General features: G+C 40.4%; 1 protein-coding gene across 6 annotated transcripts in view; it reads left to right on the top strand.

Moving 5' to 3' along the window:
- Positions 1–15,991, top strand: part of INPP4B (inositol polyphosphate-4-phosphatase type II B) — a gene marked incomplete at its 5' end in the record, with an annotated part of 260,693 nt that overhangs the window by 185,003 nt on the left and 59,699 nt on the right. For all 6 annotated transcript variants that reach the window (XM_082237557.1, XM_082237558.1, XM_082237559.1 and 3 more), the window contains 5 exons: positions 118–248; positions 2,870–2,974; positions 5,121–5,229; positions 12,487–12,664; positions 14,810–15,022. In XM_082237557.1, the coding sequence (XP_082093683.1) occupies positions 118–248; positions 2,870–2,974; positions 5,121–5,229; positions 12,487–12,664; positions 14,810–15,022 (736 nt within the window). The remainder of the gene's footprint in view (positions 1–117; positions 249–2,869; positions 2,975–5,120; positions 5,230–12,486; positions 12,665–14,809; positions 15,023–15,991) is intronic.

Here is a 15,991-nt window from a genome sequence, read left to right as displayed (position 1 = left end):
GTATGTGTGCCAATAAAGATTGTAAAAATTTAATTGCCTGTTGAACAGTTCAGTAGTAGCTGAATATTTTTGTGTCATGGGGCTGATGCTATGACTTTCTTTTTCCTTCCAACCCAGGAATCAGGACCTTAATGAACTCGGGGAACTTGCTCCACATTGGGACAATATGCGGAAAAGTGTTATTTCACACTGTGATCAAATGTTAACTCTCTACCAAAACATGCTTGCAGAACTTGTGAAGTATACAGGTATGAGACTGTTCTCACTGAAGAGTTGAAGTAATGATCTGGTGCTTTCTACACAGCTATGTGGCATGGGCGCCATTCAGTTGATATCCTTGCCACCCAACTCCTGAAGAGTTCAGGAATGGCCCTTGAGCATGTATGCTGCTCCCCTCCTCATGCTGCTTTCACTTGCCCTCACAATGAGGAGATCTGAATGAGTGAACTGGAGAGTCCTTAATTATTTGAACGCCTTGAAAATAAAGTTCAGAAAAACCCACAGTCTCAGGCTGTGTGCACACCATACATTTAAACACATGCCTTTCCCTGAAAAATCCTCGGAAGAAATATCCTATATCACCAAACATATAACTAGATAATTTAATCATGTGTGTGCATGCACATACACAGGTACACACACTACTTTGTATGCATCCCTCCTTAAAGGCAGTCAGAGCTGCATTTAAATTCTCCGGTGGTTTCTGGTCTGGGGATTCCAAGCCCGACTCAAATCAACCACTCCTTGTTGTTGGCATCTGTCTGTCTCAAGAGACCATGGAGTGCACCTCCCGCGGTGAAGTCAAACTGCTGTGTTTGCAGCACCAAAGTGACCTCCCTGGGTGCATATGTGGCCAATGTGTATAGAGGTCCTGGGCTGCCCAAATGACAGTACTCCCCCTCTCAGTCTTGCTGATGTTGTCCAAAGGAAAGCAGAACAATGCGTTTAGCACCAGCTTTGCTGTCAGGGTTGCTGGAAGGAGGCGTACAAGGCGCCCCTTAGTAGTAAGGGAATATGTGAATGCCTGTGGTAGTGTGATACATAGGTCCTGCTTGGAAATACGTATCTTGAGTTAATAATATGTGAACTATCATTGTGCCTGTTTGGTCCACATTCTCTGGTCTCTCTTTCTGGAGTGGTGTAACTAACTGCATAAGACTTCAGTTAACCATAGTTTCCCATTTTATCCAAACTTGGAAACTATGGTTATGAGGTCACAATCTTAAATAAACTTCAAACCATGACTTGCTATGAATCTTGTAACCATAGTTAGCATGTAAACCCCCTGGCTTATCATGGCACAAGAAGAAGAGAGGGAAGGTGTGTGAGCAAGAGCACAAGTTCAATGGCATAGTAACAGGCTAGGCCACAGTTACAGTAAAGCTCATAGTTTTTTGGGTGTCCACTTATGCTTGGTAGGGACAGTGAGCTTTGGCAGCTGGTGCATTATAGAGACCATCTCCAACCACAGACTCACTAGATGGCAATTATCAAACTTGTATCCTGCCTTTCAGCATAAAAGCTTCTAAGATACCCATGACGAAAGCACAAGGTCCTGACTGTAACATGAGATTAATAATACTGTACAGGGCTGCTGTAAGGGTTGTTTAGATAATATATGTAATATATGAATGCCTGATAATCTATCTGTAATGTGGTGGGAAATGGTCATTCATACTTTATGATTCCACGAATGCAAGGGGATAGTCTCCTTGTTCTGCCTATATGGATAGCATTGTGTTGGATGCCACCACTCTAACGCTCTCCACCCACGTTAGATTCAAACAAGTCCTTGCACAAATTGTACTATCTACAGGGCTGCTTCAGACCCCATAGAAATCTTATAATGAAAGCTTTTCCTAATTCTAAATCATTGAAGCACAGTATGCAAGTTATAAGTGAAAACAATGCACTTTCTGCACTATGAAGCCCTGTTCAGAATTCTTGATAGATCGCAGCTTCCCATGATTAGAAGATGCAAGGCTGGGTGGCGGGTGGGTTGGGTCCTGAAAATCACAAGCAGAAAGAAGCTTGTGGAAAGGGACTTTCCTGCCCCTTCCTCCCTAATTCAGCATGTTCCCCCCACTAAAAAAAAAACCTGCTCCTAGGGGTCTGAACTTATGTGCAAATTTCCTGGTCTTATGCAGCCAAACCAGCAGCACAAGGACAGATGAATAAGGTGTTTGTTGGTGGTGTGAGGGACAAAAACTGGGGGCTGGGGCTGCAATGGAACCCTCAACACAGTGGCAGAGGAGGGGGTGGCCCTCCCCAGGTGCCATCTCTGAGGGGGGTGTCAAGAAGGCACCCCATGGGTGGCTCACCCCGCCGCCCCTGGGCATGGTGATGCAAGCAGCCACCATTGCGCCACTGCAGCCCCACTGTCCGTACAGTGCCACTCCACACGTGCACTGCCGGACAGTTTGCCCTGACCCTATGGACAGTTTGCCCCACCCCTCAGCACCCCACACCGGGTGCTGGAGAGCCTTCCTTTGCCCCTGCCTGAACACAAGCATTCCTCACTGCAACATTCCTCTTTTTGTAAACCTATAAACACAATATAGTTCAAATGTGGCGTCAAACATGCTGTGTACTGATTTTTAGCCATTAAGAACATCCATCACTAAACACAGGGGGTGGGTGAGACACAAACATTAATTCGTTCTGTGAATTAAAAGCTATTTTGTCAACTTCTTTTGAGGTGCATGCTGAGAGAGACAGTTAGCAAGCCGATATTTCCTTGATGCACAACAACACATTAAAAGCAATTTTAAAATGCTGTCGATGTGGAAGTATTGTTCTGGCATTTTTAGAAAGAAAGAGCATCACATGGGTACCTCAAATAATGATTCTTTTCACTTTTTCTTCCCAGGCTCTTCTTTCAAATCAAGCTGCAGTAAAGGAGAAAAGACACTAGAATTTGTTCCAATCAATCTACATCTGCAGAGAATGTATGTGCACAGTCCTCGGTTAAAAGGTAAGCTATATTCTGTGCACAGTTTTCTGCTTAGTAATTTGGTGCCGGTTCTGTCCTGGAAACTGTTTTTCTTCCAGACTCCTATTAGCTGCAGACTTTTAAATTTCAGCAGTTCTTCCTTTGAAATGCTCAGAGCATTTTAAACATTGCTCCTTGATCAAAAAAGGTCAGTGTTTAATCAGATCTGCCTTCAAGTCAATCATAGTTGCAGGTTTGTGAGACAAATATATAAAGCAATGCCATTTGCAGATAATAGTTGGGGGAGGTTGTAGTTCAGTGCTTTATTCTTTTGAGCCAGAAGATTGTGCATAATTCACTGGGCTGTTTTTAGGTCTGTAGTCAGGCTTTTATCCCCTGCACGTCCCTCCACGAGTGCTCCAACTAGGACTGAGACTCATTTGGGACCCAAACAGTAACCAGACCTGTTATTATTCCTATTACAGCTATAACATGCCAGGGTAGAATTACTAGCCATTTCATCAGGCTGTCACCCTTCAGCCTGGTCCTGTTTCTCACATCTCAAAACAATTCTGATACAAACATTCAGACCCTATTTCTAAAAAACGAGTTCTTCTGGGTATCGCTGTTGTAAAACTGGAATTATATCCTAAAACAGTTAAACCTTTTTTCTAACGTCTAGGAGCATATGTTGTTGCTGTTGATGCATTGCTATCGCCCACTGTGCTTATTATATTAAAACAGTTGCATAGAATGGGAGAGTGTTTCTTTGTACACATAAATGAAACGAATGAAAAACAAAACAAATGCAGCTCCATTTGTTTCTTAATTTGTTTCTATGAGGAACAAATGAAAATGTAGGGTAAACATGAAAAACCTTTCGTTTCTTCCACTGGAGGGATTTCTGAAATTGATAGGAGATATTGTGTTGCTTTGCTTTGGGAAACATCCCTCCTTCAAGGGCTGGTGGCCCCTCCTCTCTCACGCTCATCCTGCTTCCACGGCCAGCCACTGAAGCCATGCCACACTCAGCCGCCTCCACCCCCACAATATTTGTGATGCCCAGCCCCCTCCCAAAAGCTTTTGGGGAGACCTATCACAGCTTAGTCCTCATGAGCTGTGTGGGATTACAGGGAACATGCTTGCTTGTTTACCACCACCTCATGGAAACAAGGCTTTGTAGAGAAAGAATAAGGACTATTGTTATTTTCTCTTGATTGAGGCCTCATCTCAGTATGGCTTCCCTTTATCACATATACAGCCCAACAAGACAACAGCAGGAACCCACCAACAGCATATGAATCAATCTGGCTTACCTGACCCAACAAGCCCTCCACCCCCCCCCCCACAAATGCAAGCAAATCTCACTGCAGCCAACCACAGACTACCAAACATACCCTGCTCCCCCAATACCTCTCACTACCAAGGAAATGTAATAAACGAATAGAAAGAAAACCTACCCAGCTGACGCTGACACAAAACCCCACACATACACTATACGAAAGAATATAAGCCACCCCACCCCACCCCACCTCTTCTCTCTCTTCCTCCCCAACCTTATACTGTACTTGACACTAATGTCTCACAACAAATGTAACTGATTTGTAAGAAAGACTGTGCAACCTGGAAAAAGAGACAAGGCGTATACATTTGTAAAACAATAATATTTTTAATAAAAATAATTTTTAAAATAAGAAGTTAATACCTTCCAAATCAGTTAGTTGATTGGTGAGATCAGTTTTATATAGTTTGGAGAGCATATCCAGAAATACAATGACAAGATATATTCAAGGCACATCTTGTAAACTTACATTGATGTTCTGGAAGAGGCAGGATTGGCCCGTCTTGGAGGTGGACTGAAGCAGTTGCCTTGAGTGATGGAATCCTGCATGGTGGTGCCCTGGCGGTTGCCCCGCCCACCCTCGATGCCACATCTGGGGTCCTGTGGGAGTGGCAGCTTCTGGCAAGATCTTGTGAAAGTTCTGTGACATCTCACCAGAAGTCGTTGCCATAGCTGGTCAACGAGGCTTCAGCAGGGGACAGGGTGGGAGCAGGTGTCAAAATGGGGCAGGCAGGCCATCTCGGAACAGTGCTTCAAAATACAGGACCTTACTATCATTATCAGAGGCTCTTGCACAATCACATATATTTGTGTGCAAATCTCAATGTTTATCTGTTCCTGTTGCAGATGCTCTCTATGATGTCATCACAGTAGGAGCCCCTGCGGCACATTTTCAGGGATTTAAAAATGGCGGTCTTCAGAAACTACTAAATAAATTTGAGGCAGAAAGGCGAAAGTAAGTATATTGACCATAACGTTATACGTTATATGTTCCTTCCTATTTAACAACCTTGCTACTTAAATGCTTTTGCATCACATTTAATGACAGTAGTAATTCTCAGGCTTAGATTTGCAGTACTATGAGTAATGCACAAAGTGAGCACATAGCTATATGTGTGCTTACAAAATTAGACCTCCATTATTCTCATTTTACAGATGGGTAACTGAATGGAGATGAGAGAGAGCAAGTTGCTCAGCGACATCTAGTTCCAGCAACTTAGCCACAGTACCAAAATGCAATTTTCTATTGATAGAATAGACAGTGAGGTTACAGAGTTACATGTGCCTCTCCAACATATTTAATCTTTTTTTAAAAAAGGAAAAAGATTTAACTAGGTATATTGCTTTCAAAACCTTTCAGCTTTGTAGTACATAGGGCACTCTCTGCTAGGGCTGGCTTTACCATTAGGTAGAGTGAGCCAGCCCCCTTAGGTGCAGGCAGCAGTGGTTAAGTGTTGAAGAACAGAGCTGTGTGTGCCAGAAAGCTGCCCTCAGATGTGGTCTTATTGCATATGTTGCATATTCACCTACCAGTCTGGTCAGCTTTGGTAAAGGGAATAGGAGGATGCCATCTTAATTTTTATTTTTTTGTTTTGCCTCAGGCAACAAAATCTAGTAGGCTAGCTCTAACTTTTGCCTATGCAATACTTTTTGTGCTTAACTTTTGATCATAGTGATTATGTTCAAATGGGAGTTCATCTAGGACAGAAATAGCCAGCTGGGTGCTTTCCAACAACTGCCATCAATCCTGACCATTGGCCATGTTTGCTAACAGGAGCTGTAGTCCGTAATATCTGGAGGACACAATGTTGGGCTAGCCTGGATGATACTTTCATGGTCTGGGTGAAATTTTAAAAGATTTATTTCAAAGTACCAACTTTTGCTGTCATGTTGACAATTGTGGTTATTCATATAATAACTACTTTAGGACTAGTTGGGAACAGAAAATTCTAATTAAAATGAACAAACAAAACTGATAGAAATTAATAAAGGTGTGTCATTAATTCCAGACTGCAGTCTTCAAGAAAATCTTTGTTCATGGTAGCACATCATTGGTTTAATTAGCTGCTGTTTCCTAACAGCTATTACAATTGTTATAGCAACTGCAATTGGCTTCTGTAGCCAGCTAAATAACACTTGTTATGCTCAGTCATGTATCCTAAATATCAGTGAAGTAGCACTGATAATACTTCAGGTCGCCATTGCAGTACCTGAATATAAATTGTTTTCTAAATATAGATTCTAACAGTGAATTGATGATTATATTGTAACAAATGGTTGCTGATAACACTGAAATTATTTGTTTTCAAACTTAATCTTGAGGGTTGGTGGAGGTGGTAAATTGCCAAATAGCATATTTGTATGTAGAACATGTAATGTAGAACAATGCAAAAGATTTCTCACACCAGTTTCTGGTGATGGCCTATGGAGCCTTTAGAATTTATTTAAGCAAACCATGAAGTTTTAAAGCTTGCAGTCTCTTCGATTTGCTTAATGGAAGATACCATCACCTGTCTCTACAGCTTTGCCTTCTTCTTATTCTTTTGATCTTTTCCCTTTGGTGAAATGATGGGAGAAAAACAATGTCCTGACTTCTGATTTTACTTTTCAATTCTACATTACTTTCTTCTTGTCAGGTGCTTTTAAAGAGGCTAATGTTGGCCACTTAAGGCTATTAATGGCTGTTAGTCCTGAAAGCTATGTTTTAATTCTGGTGTTGAAGGCAGTATATCTCTGAATGCCAGTTACTAGGGAACACAACTGGGAAGAGTGCTATTGTGCTCATGCCCTGCTTATTAGCTTCTCATTGGTATCTGGTTGGCCAATGTAGGATTAGAAGGCTGGACTTAGCAGGGCCCTTCTCATGTTCTTAAAAACAAAACAGTCCTAAAATAGCCAGATTTGTGGATGCACTAATGTTATGTCTGAAATATGGAACCAAGCTTCAAATTCCTATTTCATTCTAAATAAGGAAAATTATTTCACCATGGCAATGACAACTTTATTTTTGCATGGACATGTTTATTTAGCAGCCCCAAGACGGTTTGAGGGCACGTAGCATTTTCCCGATCCAACTTTTACAATTTAAATGTTTTGGTTTACCTCTCTGAGGCCTGGATTGCAGAAAGAAATAACACCTTGAGATGTCAGACAGAATATAATGTGAATAGATTAAAAGCCAGCAGCTGTTCTCTGTATGCTAATTGAAGTGAAATACTAAAAAGAAAAAGTGGAAGAGATTCTCTTCTCAGATAATCTTAGATGGACTGTCAACCCTCTCGGACACCTAGGACATAGCAAATGTTCTTTAAAAAAATGTTTATTGTTAATCTTTTTAATTTCCAGTTTGAATATTAAGATGCTATTAAAATTGCTTTCATCCTATTAACAATATTTTCTGCTTTATATGCTTGCCCTAATTTAATTCCTATTTAATTTAATAGCACTAGTTAGAAAGCCCATTTAATTGATATTGTGAGTTTCAGAACTTGCAAGAAAAAGTATTCTTTTTATCTTCCCAGATGTCATTCCATTTAAAAAAAAAACATTTTGGGACAAAACACAACTGAGCAGTTGCTCTAAAATTACATGTGAGCCAGGCAGGGTAAAAGTTTCTTAAAGCTACAAAATTAAGCAAGGTAAGGGTGTGTGCATTGATTCCTTCCTCCATGCACACTTTTTTCATCTCAAAAACAGACCTTCACCTGTGGGGTGTGTGTGGACACACATGTATTCAAATACACATTGTTGCCCTGCCATTTTGCCTAAGGCTACGATTTTATGGAAACCAGGATGTGAGGGCAGGGGAAGGGCCTAACACTCATTCCTGGGTGTCTGAACGATGGTTTAACAGCTAACCAGGAATGGCGTCTGAACTGGGTCTACAAGTGTTGGTGTTTTTTTCTTATGTTTTGCACCCTTCCTCCGGTATCTCAAAAGTCACCAGTAGTTGCAATACGCATTTATTTCAGTTTAATCAGTCAGGTAGCTAAAGGGCTAACTTAAAATTCTTCAAATACTTGTCAACCTTAATTTTAATGTAAGTTGCTGCTTAAAATTTCTCGATAGATATGATATAACTGCCTTCCTTTATAACAGTTTTGAGCAGGGAGTTTGAAAACACTGTTAGCAGAAATGAAAAACATTAGCAGAGAAGCTGAAAATTAATTCATAACCCCTAAACCACCTCTCTACATTAATGTCAGGAGCACTATATTTTCATCTGTCTGTGACAAATGCAACCATTTAGGCCATGGTCATTTAGGACTTTCATCTGTATTCTCCTCTTTACATGTCAAGGAGGTGACTAAATTCTGTCCTTTCTTTTAAACATCTACAAGGTTACTTCCCCCCGCACACACACACACACACACACACTGCATTAGCTGCTAAAATTGATGTCCGTATTCTAGTCATCTCCTTCCTTGATGACTGCAGCCTGTTCATGGTTGACCTTCTATCGCTGCCGATATCTCCCCACCCCCTGCTCTTTCAGAATACCTCTGTGAAATCTTTGGTTACTTTAGGTTATTATGATCATGTCGCACAACACACAGTCCTGTCACACTTTGCATCAGTTTTAAAACGATAGTTCTTTCAAAGCTCTCCACTTCTTCGTGCCCAATTGTGGCTCGATTTGTATGTTGCTGTGAAAGCCACTACACTGCAGATGTTCGATACAGTTTTTAATAGTGTATCTCTTATGTATCAACTCCAAAGGCCAAAATGGTTGTGAACTTCCCAAGCGACTCAGGTAGCTGCTTAGATCCCACCTTGCTGTTAGTGGACTTAATCTGCCACCAGCTGGCTTGCTTCTCGTTGTGTCTCTTCCCTCATCCCACCCCAACATCATAACTTCCTAGCAACCTAAATATTTGCATTCCGCTCCCCTGTTTGGCCATACGCCAGCTGAGAAATCGCTTGGGATTTTTCATGTTAGAAACCTGACTGACACGTACAGTAGAAGGTCCTATTCTTTGCAACCCCCGCAGGAGTTTGCTGAGCTGGCTATTATCACTTTACTGCTTTGCCAGCCTTATATTGATGACTGCTAAACCATGCTCCTGAATGTCAGTCACAGGGTTTGCAATGGTGCACACGGTTTGTCGGGGGGAAGGAGTCAAGGAGAGGGTTAATGCATAATACAGCATGTGAGGTATATGCCTTCATATTCTAGAAGGGATGATCTTTTCTGTACAAAGCTTATTTAATTTCCTGAATTGCGTAGCACCAATAATTATTGTAAGACACTTTACCGCAATTCCAGATGGTAACAATTTTAAATCATTTGCAAGAATTACTCACATAACAGCAGGAATGGAATTATAGTATGTTATCATTAAACACCAGGCGTTTAACTTCCTTCGGTTCTTAATATATTTAGAAAATTTGTTAGGGGAAGGTTACTCAGTAACTCTATAACACTTATTCAGATTCTGTTACAAGTTATGCAGCTCTGTGCTTTGAGTGTTATAATGTAGCACTAACTTACAACCCAGCATTAAATTAAAAGTAATCTAGTAACAAGCAATATGATTATTTGAAATAATATGCTTACATCAGAATAATGGCAGTACTCATATGTTAACAATCCAAAAGCGAAAGGGGTAGCCTACTTTAAAAGCATAATTATAGACTCTGTGAATATATAGGGGGGGGACGGACAAATTTTAAACAATATAAGTAAGATTTTATTCAGGAACTATGGCATCATTTTCCTGCTGTCGTGTACATTTTTTCTCATTTGTAACTACAGTACATTCAACTATCATGTTGGAACCCATTTAAGTGAAAGCTTTGTCTATTAGTTTTACTCAAAGCCTCATTATACATTTATTCAGTGCTGTTGTTTAAGAACATTAGCTTTGACATTGTCTCTATCTAAGGGTGATAACAGAAATGACTTTTACAATGATTTCACAAGTCCTACATTAGTGAGTGTGAGAGAGAGAAAGTGGTGCAGAGAGAATATACAGAGGTGGTGTTTTTTTCTATTGAAAAATCACAACAGTGACCACATTCACATGTGACACCAAGCCAAAACAAGGCTTAGGGCAATGACTCCCAGGGAAAGTTCACAGCTGCTTTGCTCTTTCTCAGTCCTTTTACTTCAGTATGGCATGGCAGCTAAGGTAAGGTTTGGCTTAGCATTTTGCCTGAACCTAGAATCGTGGTTTAATGCTCTCCTCCTTAAACACAATCCAAAGCTAAGGTTTGGTCTCGGTTACAGTTGATGGTTCATCTGGAGGAAGCTGAACCAAGAGCCCTGGTTTAGATGATATGCTAAGCTAAGCTAAATCTTGGCTTCGCTGCTGCCCCACAGTAAATTAAAATGACTGGGGAGGAGCAAAGCTTCAGGTGTGAGCTCCTCTCCAGAAGCCAACAAATTTGCATGGTTTTGGTAAACCCTAGTTTGGCATATGGTAACAAATTAACATCTCTCTAAAAGTCTCTGTTAATATTCTGAAGACTTTATCTGATTGCCTGCTGTGTCAATCTGTGGGCTGTAGGACTCCGAAACATGTGCCATCAAACCAGTGCAAGAAATTGTGCTGGTGTGGGGTGTGTTAGGGTGTACTCGCTCTGCTATGGTGGCTTGGAAAATATGAATTCTTAACTAAGATCTTCTAGAAGCAACAACTTTTCATCAAAGTTAGACAACATTTTGTACGTACTTGGATAAGCAGTGCAGTAGCGATTAGCAATAGTTACAACTAGGGTTGTGAATGGGGGTGTTAACATCTGAGGTGCCAGGGAAACATAATTGAGGGTTACCTCTTGATACAATAGCACACATAAAGGTAAAGGACCCCTGACAGTTAAGTTCAGTCACAAACAAATTTGCAAGGACCAGCACTTCTGGTAATCACTGGTGGCAATCTTATTAATGTATGGCGTAAGCAATTATAGCTCCACAGATTTACCCATCTGGAAACATCTATGTGATTAATGAAGAAAAATTGCTACCAGTCCTTTCCTGTTAATATTATTGCCAGATTCAGATTTAGAGGCAGGTGACCCATGTGACTTCCTGGAGTGCCAGACTCAGGGTGTCTGAGTGGTGAACACAGTTTTTCAAAGCTCAGGGTCATGAAAGTATATTTTAATAAACAATGGCTTATAAGAAACGGACATAATTTGCTGTTTTATTGTTAAAAAATGTCATTGGCCAGAGATAATCCTGAAGATCACAAGGCGAGTTTTCCTCTCTTTAAACTGGTTGTTATTTTAGGTGCAAAATTAAAACTGGATACTGGGCTTTTTGTGGCTTGTAGTTCAGTACAAACCTCTTGCTTCTCACTTTTCAACATACCATTTAATACCATGCTTCTTCCCATATTTCTTCCTTGTTTTCCCATAAATTTGACATTCCAGTGCTGTGCCATTGTGGTCTTCCTGATTAGTCATGTCATCTTTTGTATTGCTCTTAGTCTCTTTCCAGTGGCATGCCTTAGCATCTCCAAGCAAAAATAAGCCTAAATTCCAAAATTCCCCACATCTGCCATCATCTCCTCCTCCTGCTTCCGCTCCTTGTATTATATCCCCTGTACTGAATTTTAGTTCATAGCCTCCTCAAGGCAGAGGCCTGTCCTTTTATTGCTACTCTGCAACAATGATAGCAAAAATAACAACATTTAATAGACCCAATAGTGATGAGGATAAAAGCATACTGTGGTTGATTAATAATAATTAACTTTAGGATACTTATCAAAAATATTAAAAATGTAATTGCATAGATGGGGGGGAGGAAGTGAGAATTTTTTTTTACTTAGGCTCGTTATGGATTGTCAAGTGTGTCACTTGAGGTTATATATGCTTTTATTTTCTTTAGAATTGTAGGAATGGGAACCTGTCTGCTTTCTTTCCTTTTTGTTTTTTTTATGGTACAGCGGTTCATTCAAAGAGCTTCAGGGAATAATTAGTTTCAGCAGCAGTGCCTGAAGCGTTCATCAAAGAAAAGGTTACCATCTCTTACTATGCCAGCAAGGTCTGTTTCCTAGCATATAGCCAGTTGGATTTCCAAATAGTGCCCATAAAGGTGTTGTAGTCAACTTTAGAACACCTTCCCATAATAATTGTAGAATTCTGAGAGTCTTCACATACTGATGATGAGTATCCACTTGGCCTTTAAAAGTTAAAAAGAAAAAAGGTTTTGACTTTCAGGTGTGTGTGTTTTTTTTTAAAAAAATATTATCTTTATTTCATTCTGCAGTACTGGGTACCAATGCATTTACTATTCACCTGAAAACACAGCCAAGGCAAAAGAAGTTCTTAGTAGCATCAATCATCTGCAGCCTCTCATATCAAGCCATGCAGACCTGCTGCTTAATTCTGCAAGGCAGCATTTGCCAGACAGCTTGAAGAATTCCTTAAAGATGCTTTCAGAAACGGTAAGATTCAAATATGGTCCCTGCAGTGACAACTAGACAGAACTCACCAAATCCGTAGCTACTATCTCTCTCTGCATCCCTAACATGAGGAAATGTTAGGTTATTTTGGTGGTTACAAGCTTCAGGCTACTGCCATAGGAAAACCATGCTCTTTTTGGTTTTAACCCCATTCTGAATTGTTGTTGTTGTTTTTAAAAATGTGATTTCTATACACAGGGAATAAAAGTAGGTATCATTGTTTGAACTAGGAAGGTCTGTCTAAATTTTTTTTTATTCTTTTGTTAAAATGGATAGCCTACTCTTCCTCATAAAATCTTTGTAGGAAACTCCACAAAAGTAATTTTTTTCCTATTTTTATCTATTTTACACCAGCCGTGCACAACCTTTGGCCCTTGGCCTAATTTCATGTGGGTGGCAAGGAGAGGAGTAAGGAGTGGGAGAGAGAGAGAGAGAGAGAGAGAGAGAGAGAGAGAGAGAGAGAGAGAAAGAAAGAAAGAAAGAAAGAAAGAAAGAAAGAAAGAAAGAAAGAAAGAAAGAAAGAAAAGAGGTGAAGTGAGAAAGAACAGGGTAGGTGGGATTATGACATGCAGCCCATCCACCTTTTTAAATGTTCTCTGTGAAAACTGCAGCTAACAAAAACTATTACATTATAAAATTCCTCCTCCTGGGTTGGAGAGTCTCTGCTCACAAATTGCAAGGATTCATGGTTTTCAAAGTACATCCCAAATCTGTTTTGTTTTTAACCAATATAGATAACTTATTCACAGGTTTTTCCTGCTATAGCAATGAAAAATGGCACTTGCTGTCTCTCAGATTTTTGGCCTACATTTTAGGGGGAGATCTTTGGTGTACTCTTTTACCTTGGTGCCTCTAATGGAATTCATTGGGGTTTTTTAAAATAATAATGTGATGTTCTTCTAAATCGAGATTTATGTCACATTTGTAGTGTAATAATTAAATCAGATGTTTCTAGTACACACTATGGATATGTCTACAAGGAGGAAGGATGAGTGCTAGCAGTTGATTGAATTGATACAAGAAAAATAAATGAGATTTAATAGGAAGGAAGGTGGGTGTCCTAGTTTAAAGGTTTTTGTGTGTAATTCTGCTGAGGTGAATGTGAAATTTAGAGAGTTGTTCGGGATAGGCACCTTTTAATTGAACAAAAGCTTGCCTAGGGGTGAAACATTACATTATTCATTTGATAATTATGTGATCTCTTGAACTGTAAACTTGCCATCATCGGTCAACATGGAACATTGCTTCTTATCATGCTTTGAAATTAGCTAATAATGGAATCACAGCAGGCAACAAGATTGTCACAAGTTGTCTATTGGCTCTCCTGTGCTGGTTGTTGCTTAACCAGGGGTTCTCTAAATTTTTGAATTCTGGGTCCCATCTGCTTCTGCAGTTACTGTGCCTTATACATACACAGATACACAGATACACAGATACACACAAACAACAACAACTTTGCACTAATTGATTTCCCCTCACACAGTTGTGTGCAGACTAGTGCCGGGCTGAAACTTGATCCCAAGTTTCTCAGGACCGTGTGTCCCTTTGCAAATTGGGGTGCTATTTTCTGCAGCACCCTTAGGGGCATTACAAATACAGTGGTGCCTCGCAAGACGAAAAGAATCCATTCTGTGATTCTCTTCGTCTAGCGGTTTTTTCGTCTTGCGAAGCAAGCCCATTGACGGATTAGCGGCTTTTAGCGGCTTTTAGCGGCTTATCGGATCAGCTGATGAGCGGTTTAGCGGCTTAGAAAAAGGGGGGAGGGTAAAAACCCCACAGGAACTCGCAAGACATTTTCGTCTTGCGAAGCAAGCCCATAGGAGATTCGTTTTGCGAAGCACCTCCAAAAGGGAAAACTCTTTCGTCTAGCGAGTTTTCCGTCTTGCGAGGCATTCGTCTTGCGGGGCACCACTGTATTGAGAGAATTTGTGTCTCTTAAGGTGCCACAACACTTCATTGTTTTCAAAAGCTTAGCATACCCTTGCAGTAAGAGAAGTTGATATAAATAGATAACAAAATACATTTCCTTACCTAGTCTTTGGCGCCATTGTGGCAACTACAGGCTATACTGTAAATTAGATGTATGTTGCCTGTTTACTACTGACTGCACACTCATTTTAATTCTAGACAGAGTTATTTGTACACGCATTTAAGGATCAGCTGATCAGAAGTGCCCTTTTAGCTCTATACACAGCCCGTCCAGGTTGTGTCCTAAAAAAACCAACTGTGCCAAGGAACAGTGCTGAAGAGAGTGGAGATCAGTCGAATCAGGAGCATCCATCCCAAATCAAGAGACAAGATTCTATACCTCACCATTCGGAATATGACGAGGAAGAGTGGGTAAGTAGCCTCAAAGTTATGTTCTTGGATAAGTCCATTCAATTACAAATTGTCAATTATGGGTACCATTGCATGCACTTTGGGCTTTATTATTATTATTATTATTATTATTATTATTAATTCCATAGGAGCATCCATCTTAGTCAGCTGCAGGAACTGCAACAGATTCCTGTGACACCTTAAGCACACTTTGTTACATGCAAGAAGCGACTTCATGAATGTGGCAAAGTATGGCACAATAAGGCAAGCAACAAAGGGAGTGACACAAAGGCCACAGCCAGTATCGCTGCCTCAGAATATTCAGAGGATTAAAATCTGGCAACCGCATTCCCAAATTTCACTGAAGAATCACTGTCATTGCACGGAACAAAGTGTAGGAGCCAAAGTGTTGATTTACTGGATGCGTGGAGGGAAGCAGTTCTAGGGATGAATCAATGACCTGAACAAACTCCCATTTTGAGTTTACAAAAACTTACATGACTTGTTACCTGGAGGCAATTTGTTTGTTCATCACAAGCAATCAGAGATGTGGCTATTTAAAGTCTGGCTTAGCCTCTCTCTCTCCTACTGTACCTTACAAAGGAAAAGGTAAACTGGGTCACAGCTTGCAATTTGTTGAGCCAGAAGGGGAGAAGTAGGGTCTGTCAGTTATTAAGAACATAATAACTGCCTCCCCAGATCAGACCGAAGATCCTATCTGTGCCAGCAGTTTCCCACCTACAGTGGCCATACAGGAGTCCGTTGATATCCCAGAAGCTATATCAATAAGCTATATAGATATATATATAACTTTTTGAAGGCATAATCATGCATTCCAACTGAAAATTTATATGTGGTGCCCAAACACATATATACAACTCTACAAAATTAAAATGCCAGAAGCAGCAGTTCAAATGCTTTTTAATATACTACGCAGATACCTCCCTGCGGGACACATCCCCCCTGCCCATCACTTTCAAAGGAAGAAAA

Source organism: Podarcis vaucheri (assembly GCF_965113315.1).
Source record: "Podarcis vaucheri genome assembly, chromosome: 9".
NCBI lineage: Eukaryota > Metazoa > Chordata > Lepidosauria > Squamata > Lacertidae > Podarcis > Podarcis vaucheri.
Note: the sequence above shows the minus strand (reverse complement) of the source record. Positions and strands in the feature narration are given on the sequence as shown.